At 54.9% G+C, this 16,653-nt stretch overlaps 1 protein-coding gene and 1 non-coding gene across 3 annotated transcripts; one reads left to right on the top strand and one right to left on the bottom strand.

Annotated features, from left to right (window-relative positions):
* The first annotated feature begins 3,639 nt into the window (after window positions 1–3,639).
* TRNAE-CUC lies at window positions 3,640–3,711 on the top strand. The gene has a single exon. It is a non-coding gene; the product is annotated as a tRNA-Glu (tRNA).
* A 6,631-nt stretch (window positions 3,712–10,342) lies between these two features.
* Window positions 10,343–13,733, bottom strand: IRX3 (iroquois homeobox 3). Of its 2 annotated transcripts, none has more exons than XM_027516544.1 (4): window positions 12,730–13,733; window positions 11,410–12,562; window positions 11,214–11,280; window positions 10,343–10,769 (listed from the first exon to the last, which is right to left on the bottom strand). In XM_027516544.1, the coding sequence occupies exons 1-4, from the start codon at window positions 12,994–12,996 to the stop codon at window positions 10,715–10,717; spliced, it is 1,542 nt and encodes a 513-aa protein (XP_027372345.1). In that variant the 5' UTR covers window positions 12,997–13,733; the 3' UTR covers window positions 10,343–10,714. The 2 variants fall into 2 exon arrangements, with proteins under 2 accessions (XP_027372345.1, XP_027372346.1); XM_027516545.1 differs by having other exon boundaries at window positions 11,443–12,562.
* Window positions 13,734–16,653: the final 2,920 nt, after the last annotated feature.

Raw genomic sequence — 16,653 nt, 5'->3', positions numbered from 1 at the left:
CAGGTCTCCAGCATTTAGGTGGATTCCTTACCATCTGAGCCACCAGGGAAGCCCTTGAATACTGGAGTGGGTAGCCTGTCCCTTCTCCAGGGGAACTTCCTCTGAGTGACTGAACTGAACTGATTGTACCTGGAGGGGGTGTTGCTAGAGCAAAGAGAAAGGTGAGCTTTTCTGTAATTAGCACATCAGTGAGGACTGGACAAGGGTGGATCCTGCCCCAGTATGAGCTCAGTAGTTGCATGAAAACCTGTGAGCCAAAGATCTCAGACAGCAAGAAGAGAACATTCTATTGTGGTTTCTCCACAGGCAAACTTCTAACCCATCTGATGCTCCCATCACAAATGTGCCATCTGAGGACCAGGGAGATGAGCTGGGTGGGTTCCTCCTCTGCCATCTCCTATGGGGTTAGCCTGATCCTCAGAGTGAGTTTGACCATCCACCGTTTTATGGGATGGAAGGAGCCTCTCCCTTTCCTGGAAAGGTGAAATGGTCAAGACAGCTTCCTTAGACGCCTCTAGTGTGCGGATCAGTCTAGTGTCACAAAAGAGTCAGACACCACTTAGCAACCAAACAACAGAAAGCAACTAGTGTGTGGTGCCTTCTGAGGCCCTGTACCTGCAGCTTGCTGGGCCATGGAGAGGGACGCTGCCAGGCATCAGAGGAACTCCATTTCTGCCAGCCCTTCTGTGCCCGCCCTCCCTCCCCCGTCTCTGCTCAGCCCTTCTCTCCTGCAATGTCTTCCCGCCACATTTCTGGATAATTATATTTTTGGCAATGGCCCTTCTGCGTGCTGTGGTGCGAACTGTCGAGTCAATGGCCTTTTCCCGAGTACTATTTCCAGCTAGGCTGTGCCATCCTGTTCTTCTGCTGAAGTCCAGGACACAAAAGTTCAGGGGTCTTGCCGGGGGAATAGACTGTGGTGTAGAGACCTCCTGGCCCAACTGTTACATGGCCAGTAAAGGAATGTCTCAGGAAAAAATCAGTGAGAGCATATGACAGGTTTCCTCAACCTCATTGACTGGCCTCATGAAAAGTCCTGACTGCACCATAATATATGAGTGGTCAGGAGGAACTGGGCATATATTTAGGGTGCTCAGGTATGGCAGGGGAAGGACAGAGGAAACTAGAAATGAGTGGCTGCTGCCTTCAAACCATTCTCTCAGGCTGACTTCATATAGCAAAACACGATGACAGGTCCCTGACACAGGGCATGCCTGAACAAAGGCTAACTCTTGCTATCTCGTATAATGACTGCATGTTATAATTGTATTTAAAGTTATTGTATTTGATGACTACTATTTTTCCAAAATTCTATTGAGAATGATAATACGTAATAATTCTTGCTTTGTAAAGTATTTGTAGGTGGTTTTCCTAACCATCTAAATACACTTTTAGAAAAAAATTTAATTTGATTGCTGAATTCCAAAGCAGCAATGTATTTATTGAGTGATCACTAACACTAGGCTCTGGGAGGTACCCAGCACCAAGATATCTCCAGCCTAAAGATGCATCTCCCAGCTCAGGTTCAAGTACAAAAGGGCAAGAGAGAGGGACAATTAAAGAGAAGGGAACATGCCAAGCATGTTCATGACTTCAAGCAAAACATGGTCCCCAAGAATCTGACCCATCTTTCTGACCTTTGTCACCCTTCCGGGACATTGGGGTCCAACTTCCACCCCAAGCTAGGGTATACCTCTCTTCCTTAGGCATGCTTATAGCATCTTGTCGTTATCCTTCATGTTGCTGTTGTTCAGTCGTTAAGTCGTGTCCAACTCTTTGCGACCCCCTGAACTGCAGCACGCCAGGCTTCCCTGTCCTTCGCTATCTCCCTGAATTTGCTCAAACTCGTGTCCATTGAGTCAGTGATGCCATCCAACCATCTCATCCTCTGTCACAGTCCACTATGTTTATTATTATGACTATTATTATGAATAAATTATGTGTTTCCAATAGAGTGAAAGCTCCAGGAGGGCAGGGACTTTGTTCATTTTGTGTCTCTGGCACATTAGTGAATGAATTAATAAATATTGTTATCCTTGATAAATATTCTTGAATGAATGAATGAATAAAACTAAGCAGAGGAGTCAATCCTTGACCCAGAAGTTCCTACCTGTTTTGTGCCCATCTGGTATAGCTGCCCTGCCTTCTTTCCTTCCTTTCCCACTCCGTCCCTTCCTCCTTCTCTCCCCACTTCTTGCCTTCCTCTTCTCCTTTCTCTCTTTTCCTCCCACCTCTCCTTCCTGCTCTTCATGAGATGTACCCAAGTTTAGTGGGGATCAGCCGCAAGGCAGTTTATAAGAAATCAGTTCCTCTGAATCGAGTCCTACACTTTCTATTTATGTATATTCCAGAGGAAAAAATGGCAACCCACTCCAGTATTCTTGCCTGGAGAATCCCATGGACAGAGGAGCCTGGCTGGCTACAGTCCATGAGGTCACAAAGACTCAGACACAGCTAAGTGACTAACACACACACATGCACCTATGTTGTGAAATGGGGCCTCACCGGTGGCTCAGTGGTAAAGAATCTGCCTGCAATGCAAGAGTCTGCAATGTAGGCCTGGCGGGCTACAGTTCATGGGGTGCAAGAATCAGACACGACTGAAGTGACTTAGCTTACACTGTGAAGTATCTGGAAGGGCATGTGGGCAGAGGCTGTGGCCCTGAGGAGCCCAGTGTTACTCATAGCTGATCTTGAACACATGTGAGGGTGGAAGAAGGGGCGAAATGCCTCTTGAGCCCTGGCAATCTCAGCCTCGGGTTGGCATGTGGCACCTTCTCCCTTGACCGCTTTCTTCCCTTCTTCCCTGCCCTTCCTCCAGCATCCTCCACCCTGTGCATCCCACAGAGGTCCACATCTCAGAGCCGGTTCCTGTCTCCATCCTGGAAGGACCACAGGCTTTGCTGAGGAGCATCTAGGCCAGTGTTTCTCTCACTTCAGCAAGCTCTCTCATCACCCAGAGAGTCCTAAGCAAATACAGCTTCTGATTCAGGGGCTCTGGAAGGGGCCTGAGAATCTGCATTTCCAACAAGCTCTGAGGGTGATGCTGATGTTGCTGGTCCAGGGATGACACGTTGAGTACTAGAGACCTGGAAGTAGGACAAGCCTTTCTTCTGCTAATGTGGATGGCCTCTTACAGCAAACCATTGGTGTCTGATCTCTCCTGGAAACCCTGTTCTACCAGGACTGGAGATGGAATGAAAGGAGTGGACAGAGCCCCTCATCCTGTCCTGTGCTCACTTCAAAGGATAAAATCAAAGGTGACAGATGCAAACTTCCCCCTCTGGCACATCTGCTCCCAGGCCCAGGCCCTGCTCCCAGGCACTGCCCTCCATGCAGAGGGTGGGCTGCAGTGAGAGCTGGTGCGCTGGGCCTATCTGAGACAGGCCGGGCCCAAGTGCATCAGGGTCCCAGGGTCTGGGTCAGAACACTTGGTCAAGTTGAACAAATGGCTGAGCTTGGGTTTCCTTATGCACACACTGGGGATAACAATAGCTATTGCCCAGGTTTGTTGTTGTCATCGATAAAAATAATATTTGTAATGTAGTAAGTATTAGGCAAGAGGCAAATCATTATGCACAATGCATTGTTCTAAGCATGAATTAACTCATTTAACTCTATTAACAATGAGGAGGGGTTTCCCTGGTGGTCCAGTGGTTAGGACTCTGAGCTCTCACTGCTGAAGTCTGGGTTCGATCCCCAGTCGGGGAACTAAGATCTCACAAACTGCACAGTGCTGCGAGAAAACAAAGAAATAAAATAAAAATTAAAAATAAAACCTATGAGGGAGGTAAAATTATAATTATTATAATTATTCTTTCTGTTTTAAAGGAAGAAAAGTTCAGAGAGGTGCAGTGAGTAGCCCAAGGTCACACAGTTAGGGAGTGATGAAGGTGGGATTTGAATCAAGGGCGTCTGACCCTGCTGCTTCACGAATATCAGGGGTGCTTGGTGAATGAATGAATGAGTCTCAGCTCCACTGTGAGGTCCAGAGAAACTGCTCTGTCTCTCTCTCAAGTATATTTGTTATTTAAAAACAACAAACAAAAAAAGCTTTTTGAAGAGCTAACATATTCACATTGTTCAAAAGGAACAAAGAGATAGAAACTGAAAATTAGCCCTCAGGGCCTCGATCCCCCGCCACCCAGGTCCTTTCCTTAAGGTGACCACTCTTACCAGCTTCTTATACAAACAAACGTATATTCTCCTTTTAATTCAGATAATAGCATGCCATATGGAGTATTCTGCTTGGATAATTTTCACTCCATGAAGATCATTCACTTTACCAGAAGACTTTCTTAAACTCCGTCCCCCTCCCCAAAGCCTGAAATGTCTTCATCTGTGGCAATGAACATTGAATAAAATGCACAGAAAGTGTTTACCATGGGGCCTATCGAATAATAAACACTTCACTCCATCTAATTGATTGTATTTTATTGAAGCAGGGTAGCGGAAGTGAGAGTTGAAATGGCCTCCACTCTGGACAGGCCTCGGAGGCCAATTCTGGCTCCTGAAGGTGACGAGATTTCCTGTTGAAGTTTGTGGTCAGATAATGAACCATTTATCCATGAAGACAGGAAGGGAGGAAGGAAGGAGCAAACCAAAACATGGAGGAAGAAAACTTCAAAACCACTCTGAAAAATAGAAACTGAGCCCCCCAGCCCCACCCTCACCCCCTTTCAGTGGCCTCGCCAGCACTGAGGTGAACACCATCTGGCTTCAGACACTTTCCCTCCACACCCCAGCATCAAGTCAAGTGAAATGGGACAGGAGGAGAGAGATAAATGGGGTTGGTTCACACAGAGCCTCTAGATTCCATGCTACAGTGATGAATAATGTCCAAGACCCAGAAAACACACAGCTTGGTTGGGTCTGGGCCTCTTACTCATACAGAGGTGTGAGCAGAGGGGAGCAGAGCTCCTGTCCTGCTAAACTTGTGGAGCTACGATTCCAGGGCCCTGGCAGGAGCCCCTGGTGACTGGAACAGTCTGCTACCCAGGCAGATGGCCTGCCTGGCTCCCCACTCTGGACGTCCGGCTGGCAACGGTGTCATTGGCCCACACAGATCTGGGTGTGAGAGGAGGGTCTCTTACTATCATGAATTCATTTCTTTCCTCCTAGCCATTGAAATCCCATTAAAAAAAAAAAGACCCCAACATAACATTTAAATAATAGCAAGTTTCTTCTAATCTTTTCATATTTTTTTAAAATCACCGTTTAAAAGATTTTTTTCAAATTACCCTTGGAAACTCCCACTATCTAATAATTATCAGAAAAAAAGGAGAGAGGAAAAGGAAACGGGGGGAGAATAAAAAAAAAAAAAAAAGCCCACCAGAGGCAGGGAAGGTCTGCTTTGTCAGGGAGAAGGAAATAAAGAGAAATCAGCCCAGCTTCAAAGGGCGCATTTCCATAATTGCCCTGTAACTTTGGCAAAATGAATCTGAGCGGCTGAGAAGAGCACAGTCTCTCAGATGAGTGCACTCCAAAGGCCCTGAGGGCTGTGGGCCCACTTGTTAGCCGCCCAGAGCAGTGAGAGAATGCAGGACAAAAGCCATGAAATCACAGCCTTCTTGTCCTAGACGGCCAGCCACAGAGTAAGACCTTACCCCGCCTGCCTCCATCCAGCTCCAGCTCCCCATCATGGGGTGCGTACATGCACACGCGCGCGCACACACACACACACACACACACACGCACATTCCAGGTTAAATAAACAAGTAAATAAATAAATGCATTTATGTGCATGGAAAGACTGGCAACAGTTAAGAGGTGGCAATAATTAGGAGGCAGGAGTTAAGCTTTCAGCTGTGACCATATTCTTGTAACCTGCTCCTGATACAAATATCCAGGGGAAAAGGCTCTAACTTTACAGGCACACGTCCTCTTTAGGGTTGACTCTGTCCCTCTGGCCCAAGACGATGCCACCTCTAGTGGCTCCTCAGGCACCAGGCTGAGCTGAAAATCTGATCTTTCTTTTTCCCAGGATGGCATAGTTTCCTGTTTGCCTCCCTCACTCCTGCTTCCCCATTCCAGGGCTAAAAAGTTTTTTTTTTTTTAAGAACAAAAACACTCCACTTAGCGCCCTGTGTTAATGTTTGCCTCCGCAAAGCTGTGGTTTCTGGGAGAAAATACCTTCCGTGATTGCCTCCAGACACCTCTCCCCTCTCTCAACTATATGTTTCTCAAGCTTGGCATTGTTGACATTTTGGACTGGATAATTCTTCGTTGCAGGGAGCCCGACTTTGCCTTATAGGACCTTCCCTGGTTTCTATCCATGAGATGCTAGCAGCACCCCTACCCTATCATGACCACTGAAAGTGTCTCCAGACATTGCCATCTGTCCCGGAAGTGGGGGGATCACCTGGCTGACGACTGCTCTTAGGAGCTCTTCTGGGTCTCTCGCCCTGAGTGCTCATGCTTTCCAGCTTCAGGAAGAGATGCCTTGTGGGGTTTTCCATCCAGACCATCAGGATGGCCTTGAGAGGGGCTGGAGCTTCTGTTCAAAGGGGAACAGCAGCAACATTAAAGCTAAGTTGGTGACACAATAGATGGATTTTTTAATGTGGTCAAGTAGGCTGGCTGGACCAGGTGAGAGTGACCAATTAGGATCCAGGGGTGGTTTCTAGAGAGGTTACGGGGCCTTTTCCTCCCTGTCATTGTCTTGGGAACCCACATTTCTTTCATTTGCGCCTAATCCTAGCCAATGTTGGATTTGTAAGAAATTCTGAACAAATTCATCTAATCTGATCTCTTCCAAGTGGCAGCTGATGAAAGCCTGGGATCTTGAGAGAGTATGAGGCTTGCCCCCACTCAAGTTGCAAGTGCTTCTAACCACAGATGCAATTTTACACACCTGCAATTGCTCATTTTCATTTGATAGAGGTAGAAGGCACATGCAACCACAAACTACAGGATGCAGAGGACATTTCTAGAAGGATATAAATAATTAGGCCCAAAGTGAATTCCTGACAGAAACTCTCAACGAACCAGCGAAGGCATCTGACATCCAATTCCTTCCCAAGCATTCAGTCCCTCTCTCTAATCTTCCAGAACCCAGGCCTAAGACAGAGGACCCACTGGCTCTGCCTGGTCACCAGGTGCCCAGAGGACAGCAGTCCAGGAGGTGGTCCCTCCCTCTCCCTACTCCTCCTCTGGAGCAGGTGAGTGGCTGGTTCCTTCCACCGTTCCTCTCCCCAAAGCCCCCTGGCCCTTCCATGCTGCCTTCTGACTGGAGACCCTGCTTCCTCCTTGCTGCATTCCACCCCAAAATAAATTCAATTGGAAACCATGAACCTGCTGGTCCCAGAGGTGGGCCATCACTTAGGGAGATAATTTTATTCTCCTCTGGCTCCCTAGCCCGGCGAAGCACCCCCACCTCCAGCTCCATGCAGATAATGAGAGAAGCAGTGACATCTACTCCTTCCTCTGACCTAATTGATTATCCCCACACACCTCCCAGTGCTTTGCATAACCAGCCCCGACAGCAGGAACTCCTTCCAGGCAGAGTGATTGACATATTTTATTTCTAATTGAAGCTTAATCAGTACCAAGGATGAGATTCCCAAATATTTTCTCTCTCTCTCATTCTCTGGCTTTCTGTTTTTCTCTCCCTCTCTTCCCCAGTTTCCTTTTTAAATCATAGGGCCAGATGATAAGGGACAGAGGCAGTTTCTAGGATCCCTGAATAGAGAGTGATGAGGTGGGGAACTCCGGAAGGAGGTCCTGAGAGGAGGCTGGGGAATCTATTTCCTGGTGAAATGAAAGTGTTGCAGAGAAATGGTCTCCTCTTCCCCCTATTAGCTGAAAAGCCTGTGGGCTTCCTTTCTGTCTTGATCACATTATCTTATTGGGGTCACCTTGGGACTACTGGGGCTTCCCTCATGGCTCAGATGGTAAAGAATTTGCCCACAGTGTGAGAGACCTAGGTTCAATCCCTGGGTAGGGAAGATGCCCTGGAGAAGAAAATGGCAACCCACTCTGGTATTCTTGCCGTGAGAATCCCCTGGACAGAGGAGCCTGGTAGGTTACAGTCCATGGGGTCGCGAAGAGTCAGACACGACTGAATGCCTGAACAATAACACTTGGGGCCATTTGAAGTGGCCATGTATTCTCTGCGACAGGCAAGATACACACATCCTGGGTCTCTCCCAGGTCTACCTCCACTCTCCTCTGGTATCACGTATCCTGCCCTTTCAGTGCGGGTGTGATTGGCCTCCTCCAAGGACCAATATCCCCAGAATAGGATGGGTTGACATGCTGACCAAACCGACAGGTAACCAGACCAGACCTCTCCAAGCTGAGGCTGGCCTCTCCATGCCCATCTCCCTCTGAACAGACGGATGCATGGCTCAGTCTCTTGCTGGACGGTCAGTGTGGAAAGGCTGTCCACCCAACTTCTGCTCTCACTTGCTCTCCCTGCTGCCCTCCTGCCTGGAGAGTGTCCCTTCTCCCTGAGTTCAGCTGGGTCCTCAGATGTCTGACTTTTATGGCTGATGGGAGAGGGTGGGGCAGAACACTACCAGGAGTTTGAGGAGTGGGGATCAAGATTCTGGAATATAAGGACAAGACTAGAGCCATTTACTCCTCCTACCACATGCTAGCACTGGACATGCTTTGTCTCTCATCCTCGCCACCACCCTCCCAGGTCACTAGTCCCATTTTACAGGTGAAGACATAGGGTGCAGAGAAGCTCATTGTCTGCCCAGAGTTTCCCAGGATGCAGAGAAGGGGAACTCTGGTCTGTGCTCCATGAAGCCTGTGAGTTACTAGCTGAGGGGCTATCAGACGTGTCCATGTGCAGACACTCATGTTAACCAGAGGTCTCTGCCCGGGTATGCCCTGGCCTCTGAGGTTCGAGGTGCCGGCAGCTGGAACGGGACTCCACGTCTGGAGGCACTATGTCCAGGGCCAGGGTTGAACCACAGTCTATGCCTGCCACCTGGGAAGGAGCCTAAAGTCTCTCTTCTGGGTTAGAAGCTAGAGGAACAAGTCCCATCTTTGCTGGGTATACGCTTCTGTCTCACACGCCCACAGTGGGCCCCAAAGGCCGAAGACCGACCCTCCCTGCCTGCCCTCGGGGAGCCACCACACCAGGCTCTCCCAGCCTCCAGGCGGGTCAGCTGGGGCACAGAAGTGGCGGCTGTGCCCCCTGGGTGGGTCCTTGCTGGACTCCCTCCGCTTCCACCGGATCTCTAAGATGTACAATATGACGCAGCGCCCTGTTCCATGACTTCGAGTGTGCAGGCTCCCCCAAACTTCCGGGGACCCGCAGAGATGTCACATGCCCCACTGTGCGGAGGCAAACACAGGGTGTCTGGCCGCTCTATACATTTACCAACTCCACGTGGGAAGGGAGATGCAAAAAGGATACTCCCACTTTGTATCCCAAGGCGCCACTCTTCCAGCATCTCTACAACTTAAGTCACAGTTGGCCAGGGCTGGCTGACTTCAAGGGAGAAAAGAAGGCGCGGAAGGGACAAGACGCGCGGCCTGGCTGGAGAGGCCGCCGAGGCAAGCGCCGAGCGGCCCTTTTGTCCTGTAGAGGGAGCTCCAGCCCCAAATTTCCCGGCTCCCTCCCCCGGCCCGCCCACCCCTGTCCGGCCTGGAGCCGGACTCCGGGTTGGACCCTTGCATCGGCCCGATACGCAGCTCCCCCGCCTTCCCCGCGAAGGGACCTCAGAAAGCTGCCCTTCCAGGGCACTTTGGGAAAACCTACTGGGGTGCCAAGACGCACAGATGCCGCGCGGAACCGACCCCTCAACTCATAATGCGGGCTGGGCAGTGTCAACAAGGGGAAAGGATGTGCACCCCTGGATTTCCTGCTCCTCCATACACCCCCACTCACTGCCACCCCACATCCATATATCTATAAGGCGGTGTCTGGGGGTCCGTGTGGTTGGAAGGGGGTCTGAAACGGAGCTTACACAGTCCCTTATACAAGACTGAGTCTCTGTTGTGTCTATGGAAGGATGGGGGGCAGGCTTCCAGATCCTTCTTATGAGTCTTTCTGCTGTGTCATCAGACAAGGCCCCAAGGCCCCGCGGTTGCTTCAGTGGAACTGGGAGCTGGGCCCAGTTTCCCGGCTCCTGGAGGGGAATCTTGCCCCGTTTCCCACCTGTCTCCTCTGCCCTTTCTTTCGAGCGCCCGGGGTACTTCTCCAACTGCCTCTTCTCCAGCGGCGCCCCCAGCTCGGCCGCTTCGGCCTCTCCTTCGCTTCTGCTGTCCCTGACTCGCCTCGCCTTCTTTTCTGCTGATTCCGGCGACTCTTCAAACATGGGCGGGGGGTGGAGGGTAAAACAAAACAAAAAGCACCAAGCAGACCCCTCTCGGGGCAGACAGGCGGTTTATAGTCAAAGTGGCAACAGCTCATTTATTTAGCCAAAAATAGATACTTTCTTGTACAATTTGGTTCACACATATGTACATTTTTCTGTATATACAAAAAAAAAAAAAGTCAGACGCGCTTATTCTCACTGAAACTCCACCCCCAAAACCAACCGAACAAACAAACCTCACAAACTCAGCTAATGTGGGGAACAGAAGCCACTGGGGGAGGACTGAGGGGGGGGGGGATTTGTTTTATTCCTTTTTTTTTTCTTTAGTTTTCTTTTTAGGTATTCATACACCGACATGCTTACAAGTCATAACTATACAGAGCAATTTTTTTTTTTTTACAATTATTACAACGATTTAAAAATTTCTTTTAAAAAAAGATCTAGGATGAGGAGAGAGCCGATAAGACCAGAGCGGCATCCAGGTGGTTCTGGGGCCTGCAAGACAGAGGCGATGGTAGTAAAGAAAGAGATTTTTAGGAGAGATCGATGCACCCTAGGACTGGGAGACCCAACCCAGGGTGGAGGCCGGGGGTCAAGGAAGCAGGCAGATCTCACTGTGAAATGAGGTCCAGCTGTGGACGCTGGTCTTCCAGTTTAACTATAAGATTGGGCGGGAGGCGTCAGGACCCGAGGTCTGGGGCTGGTAGGAGGTGGGCTTCACCGGAGCCCCGGTGTCTGGACTGGGACTGTCGGAGAGTCATCTCAGAGCCCGCGGGGAAGAAGGAGGAGTGTGTTTCGTCCCCTGGTGAAAGCGCTTCCTAGCTGCGTTCCCCCGGGGCGGGGTGGGGTGGAGGGACCTGAAACCTAGTTTGCTCCGCATTCCTTCCTTCCCCGGCCTGCCAGTCCCAAAACCCCCACCCCAGTTCGGGGGTCTCTTACCGCCTGGGCACCGGCTGGAAAGCTGTCTTGAGTAACTTTTTCTCCACTTCCAAGGCACTACAGCGATCTACGGGAAGCGGGGAGAAAAAGGAGGGCCTTTAGAGCGCTCGGCGTCCGGGGCTGCGGGAGGCGGGCGCGGCGTGGCAAGCGCTCTGCGCCCGCGAGGGACCTGCCCGGGTGCGACCCCCAGACTCACCCCCTCCCTCCAAATCCTGCGCGCCGCAGTCACCTGTTCCGCCCTCGGGCTCCGCCGGCCGAGCGAAGGCAGCGGCGGCGGCGGCGGCCGGGTGGCCCGCGGCTCCGGGAAGTCCCAGCAGGTGTGGCGGGCCCGAGCCCAGCAGGGAGAGCGGGTGCGGACGTGGGCCAGGCGGCGGGCCTGGGAACGGCCGGTTGGTCCAAGCGGGGAACTTGCCCAGCGGCGCCGAGACGAGTCTGTGGGCCGCGGCGGCGGCGGCCGGAGAGAGCTGCAGGGCCGAGGGCGCGACCGCTGCCCCGGGGGGAGAACCCCCCGCGCCCTGAGGCGAGCGGCGCGGGTTGTCCGGGCTTGTGGCCGTCTCGGCCAGGGACCAGATCTTGGGTTTTTGCAGGGCCGAGGCGGGCGCCGGTGCAGGAGCGCAGGGGTCCAGGCCCGCTGGGGGCGAGGGCGGAGATGGCGGAGCGGTGGCCACGGGCGGTGGCACTGGGGCCAGACTCAGGATGGGCAGGGGACGCTCCTCCAAGCCCTCGGAGCTGTCCTCCGAGTCGCTATTCTTGGAGTCTGAGATGGGCTCCAGGCCGAGGTCGCCGTCCCTGTGCGACGCCCCTGTCAGGGCCAGCTCGGGTCCCGCGACCGCGCCGTCTAAGTTCTCCAAATCGATCTCCTCGTCTTCATCGTCGTCCGCCAGACCCTCGCCCCCGGTGTCCTCCTCCTCCCCCCCGAGCTCCTCCTCCTCCAGCTCCAGTTCGCGTTTGCTGTCTTCTTCATCCTCCTCCTCGTCTTCCTCCTCGCGCTCGCTCCCATAAGCGTTGCCCTCCTCGTCGGTGCGGCTACGGGGCGCCCAGGTCATCTTGTTCTCCTTCTTGAGGCGCCGGCGCGCGTTAGCGAACCAGGTGGACACCTGGGTGAGGGTCATCTTGGTGATGATGGCCAGCATGATCTTCTCGCCCTTGGTGGGGTAGGGGTTCTTGCGGTGCTCGTTGAGCCAGGCCTTGAGCGTGCTCGTGCTCTCTCGGGTGGCGTTCTTGGGACGGGATGGGTCCCCGAACTGATACTGGCCATATGGGTAGAAGGCGGGGTGCGGGTGCGGAAACGCGGTGGCCGCGGCCGTATGCTGCACCCCGGGGCTGTCCTTCAGCTCATACTGCGTGCCCTGTACGCACATGGAGAAGGAAGGGACGCGCGCGGAGGGAGCATGGATGAGCCCCGGCCGTCGCCGCCTCCACCCTCCCGGCCCAGGCCTCGCTAGTCTACTCAGCGCGCACACCTCGTCCGGCGCCCCAGCTCTAACCTCCCTTCCGCGGCTCCCAGGGCACTTACCAGCTGAGGGAAGATGGGCAGCTCGGCGGCGTAGGGCAGGAAGGCGCCGTAGCCTTGGGCGGCTGCGGCTGCGGCTGCCGCCGCGGCGTAGGGCGCCCCGTACACGGACGAGAGCACGTTGGACAGGGACCCCGAGGCAGCCAGCTCCGAGGCGCCGGCTCCCGGGCCGCCCCGGGCCCCAGCGCTGCCACCGCCGGCGGCGGCCCCCGGGCGCTCGGGTGGGTAGAGCGGGCGGATGTACTGGTATCCGAGCTGGGGGAAGGACATGGTGGCCCGCGGGGCACGGACAGAGAGGGGGCCCGGCCCCCCGGGGCCGCCCAGCTCAGCGCCGCCCGCGGGCTCCGGGGCGCATCGGGGGCTGGGCCCGGCTGCGGCCGCGCTGCCTTCCGCGCTGCGCTGCGCTCCGCGTTCGCCTATTGATCTGCTCCGGGGCGGCGGCGGCGGCGGCGGCGAGGAGCCAGGTCAGGTCCGAACAGATTGGCGGAGATTCCCGGGGCTCCGGAATCTGATTGACATTTCTACGGGCCCGCAAGCCCCTCCTCTCTGCGCCGCGCTCCCTCCTCTCGGCCGCCGGAGCTGCCTCTGCCCGCGCCTGGCTTCTCGCTGCCCTCCTCTCCCCGAGCAGTGTCGCGCCTGGCTTCCTTCGCCCTCCTCTAGTTTTCACTCCCCCTCCTCGCCCTTCCTCTCTCCTCCCCTTTCTGCGCTCCTCTTCCCCCCAGGATCGCTTCCGCTCCTTCGGGCTCTTTCACGCTCCTGGACTACGGAACTCTTTCTCGTCTTTCCCTTTCTCTCTGTTCCTTTCTCTCCCCTTTCTGTTCCCGTCACTCTTTCTTTTTAAAACCTATTTTCTCTGTACACACACCACAGTCCCCACACTCTCATCCCCCCGGCCTCTGAGCTTTGGGTTAAGACGGCCTAAACTTGTGGACACTTGGGGTGCCGTGCGCGGGGGGTGGGGTGGGGGGGAGGGGGTGTGTGTCCATATCTGTGTCGGTGTGTCCGTCCCCGCCCTCACCCCCTCCCTCGCCCTTCCCCAAATCTCGGGTCTGACGTCGCGCCCTCTTATTCGACTTTTCCTCGCGTCTCCTTCGCGAGTCGCCAATCGCCTGGGCGCCCTGCAGGCGAGGCCGCCCACCCCGCAGAGAAGGCGCGCGGGGCGGGGCGGGGGCGGGAGCCCCGGCGCAGCTAGTCCCTTCCCGCCCCCTCTGGCCCGCGGCGGAAGGGGGCGCGGGAGGCGCGGGGACCGGGGTTAGCACTGGGTCAGCTCACCCCTCTAGCTTCTCGCCTCTCGGTACCTCTCCCTCTGCCCCAGCGCGTGGGATCTGGGTCGGGACCAGACAGACCCTAGTCCGGGGCAGGCGCTGGGACTTTACTCTGCCCCGGCCCGCTTTCCGGCTCGCACCTCTAGACTCTTGGCCACTCTCAGCGGCTTAGGGAGGGAGTGGAAGAGGCGTTAGGGAAGTGGGGGCGTGTGCTTTAAGGGAGTCTTCAAGGACCGTCTCACTGCCCGGGGCGGGGCGGGGAGGCGAGGTAGCCCCCTTCCCAGAGGACTAAATCCTGCAATTAACCACGTTCACACCACGCCGATGTCAGGGTGCAGAATCCTTTCTTAGAAATGGCGTGCGTTGTGGGGCGGGGTGGGGGGGGCGGTGCTGCAGAGTGGACACCCGGGGCATCCTGGGGAGCGATGTCAGGGAAACGGAGCCCCAAGCTGTCGTGGGATGGGGAAGAGCAAGGAGCCGGGTGGCAGAGGCTCCAGGAACTTTCAGGGAGCGCTTGGAAAAGTTAATATACTGGAATTTTCGGTCCGTAGAGATTCTTCGTTTCCCTCCCCCTTCTCCTGCTCCCGGGGTCTCCGCGCCAACCTGTTTTCTTTCGGCAGAGATCCTCCCATCCGCGGGGGTGGGGATGGGAGACAAGGCTTAGTTTTACAGTGGGGTATTTCCTAAACTAAAGCTGAAATCCCAGAATCCGGGCGCCCACCTTCACAGGTTAGGGCGTGCAGCCGAGAGGAGGATTGAAATTCCCGGTATTGCGGCGACTCGGGCCTGAACGCTTTAGGCCGCTGCGGCGACCTACGCATAGGCCAGGCCGGCAGCAGGAGCGCTCCGGGGACAACCCCCGGGCGGTGCCTGTCTTGGAGTTGCCGGTCCCGGCTCGGAGGCAGAAAGTGGCTGCTTTGCTCTGATTGATAGAAGAATCTAATCCGAATTCTAGCAGAGCGGAAGGATCGGAGAATCTTGGCCCCAGCTGTCTCTGGTCTCAGCGGCTCCAGGGAGCCTCGCTGGGAGTCCCCGTGGACACCCAGTTTTGACCTCGCCCCTACTCCCCGCCTCTTTCTACCAGTCTTCGTGCAGGTCGGCGCCTCGAGTAGGCATGAAGGCCGAGAAAATTGGGTGGTGGTGGGGGGTATACAAGGGAAAGTTTTGGGGCAGCTAGGTTTGGGGTTCGATTGCGCAAAGTAACGTGCGGCCTTCTCAAACTGGGTCATACTGCTTCCCTAGCCTCCTACTCACCTGCGTCTGTCTGGTGCCAGGTGTTGGCCTTAGCTGGAGTCTCCCCAGAAGAGGAGGTATCAGAGGAAGCTTTGAAATGTTTCCCCGGCGCCTGATTTCGTTTTCAGTTAAACCTCTCAGCCGAGTGGCTTAGGGAATCACGGGCTCACCGACTCAAGAAAAATCTCAGGGTTACAAAATTGAGGGTAACGTTATTGCCTGGAGTGTTCCCTAAGTGTCAGACGCGGAGCCTCGAAGGCCCTGCGAATCTAGAGTTTGCACAAAGTAGTGACACCAGACCCGCCCCGGGGAGAGCCAAGCGAGATGCCCAAGTGGGGAAACTGGGGCTGCGCTGGGCCCCTGTCTAACGCGCAGCTCTTCGAGAAGAACAGAGAACAATGAACACAGGAGATGCTTCCTCCGCCCGCATAACTCGCTATCGACCTGGCTGCATTGGACTGCGAGAGGCGGGAAAGAGGCCAGGCAAGGGGCGAAGCTGTGCTCAATGAATTAGCCACGCCGGACCAGGGGACCCATGGCCCAGAAGACGAACCTCCAACCCAGATGAGGACCCAGGGACCTCGATTATTTAGAAACCTCCAGGCGCCCCAGGTCTTCAGCAGAACAGCCTCTCCGCTCCCCTAGTCTCCAGCGGAGACCCTAGCCCGGGCGATCCGCGCCCCACCTCGGGACCCAGAGCCCTAGGCAGCCGAGCCCCGACGTGGCGCTAGCTCCCCAATGCCACCAGGCCAGTGGAATCCGGCTCTGAACTGAACTCACGGGTCCAAGGACAGCCGAGCCTTTTCCAGGGATTTTTAATCCAAGAGATGGGGTCAAAATGACACTCGCACAGGGAGGAAAAGCAGGTGCACGGGAAGTTGATTTGGGAAAGTCGTGCGCGCAAAAACGCACACAAACCCTTCTCCACCATCTCTCTTTCTTCCAACGTTCCCAGAGCACAAAATGCTTCGGAGGCTTGCTGTAGACGTTCTCTCAACGCGGCCGAGGGTGTGGGGAATGAGCAGGGGGCGTCCACAGCACTGGCTTAGCGCGCACTCACTGCAGCGCTCCCGGGTCTCACACTTGGAGGTGCGGGCCCGACGTGTGCCCAGGGCCGGTGGCCCGCCTGGCTCAAGGGCTGCGCCGCGCACTGTACACGGGACTCCAGTCACCAGGCCCCCTTCCTGCCCCCTCCTCGCTCGGCCTCACGGCGCCCACGCGTCCCCATTGGGGGGCGCCGCTGTAGCCCTAAGTTTCTCCGCCGAGGCCCATCTTCTGTCCTTCCCTCCCAGGCCCGAAGTCCCTGGGCTTCAGTGCGGACCCGCGATCCCTCTGCTTCCTGCAGACGCCGCGGCGCACGCTCCCACCGCTCCCTCCCCCGCGCTCGGGTTACAGGTTAATGAAATGCTCGTTTTCCTCAGTCATTTGT

Source organism: Bos indicus x Bos taurus, chromosome 18 (genome assembly GCF_003369695.1).
Source record: "Bos indicus x Bos taurus breed Angus x Brahman F1 hybrid chromosome 18, Bos_hybrid_MaternalHap_v2.0, whole genome shotgun sequence".
NCBI lineage: Eukaryota > Metazoa > Chordata > Mammalia > Artiodactyla > Bovidae > Bos > Bos indicus x Bos taurus.
Note: the sequence above shows the minus strand (reverse complement) of the source record. Positions and strands in the feature narration are given on the sequence as shown.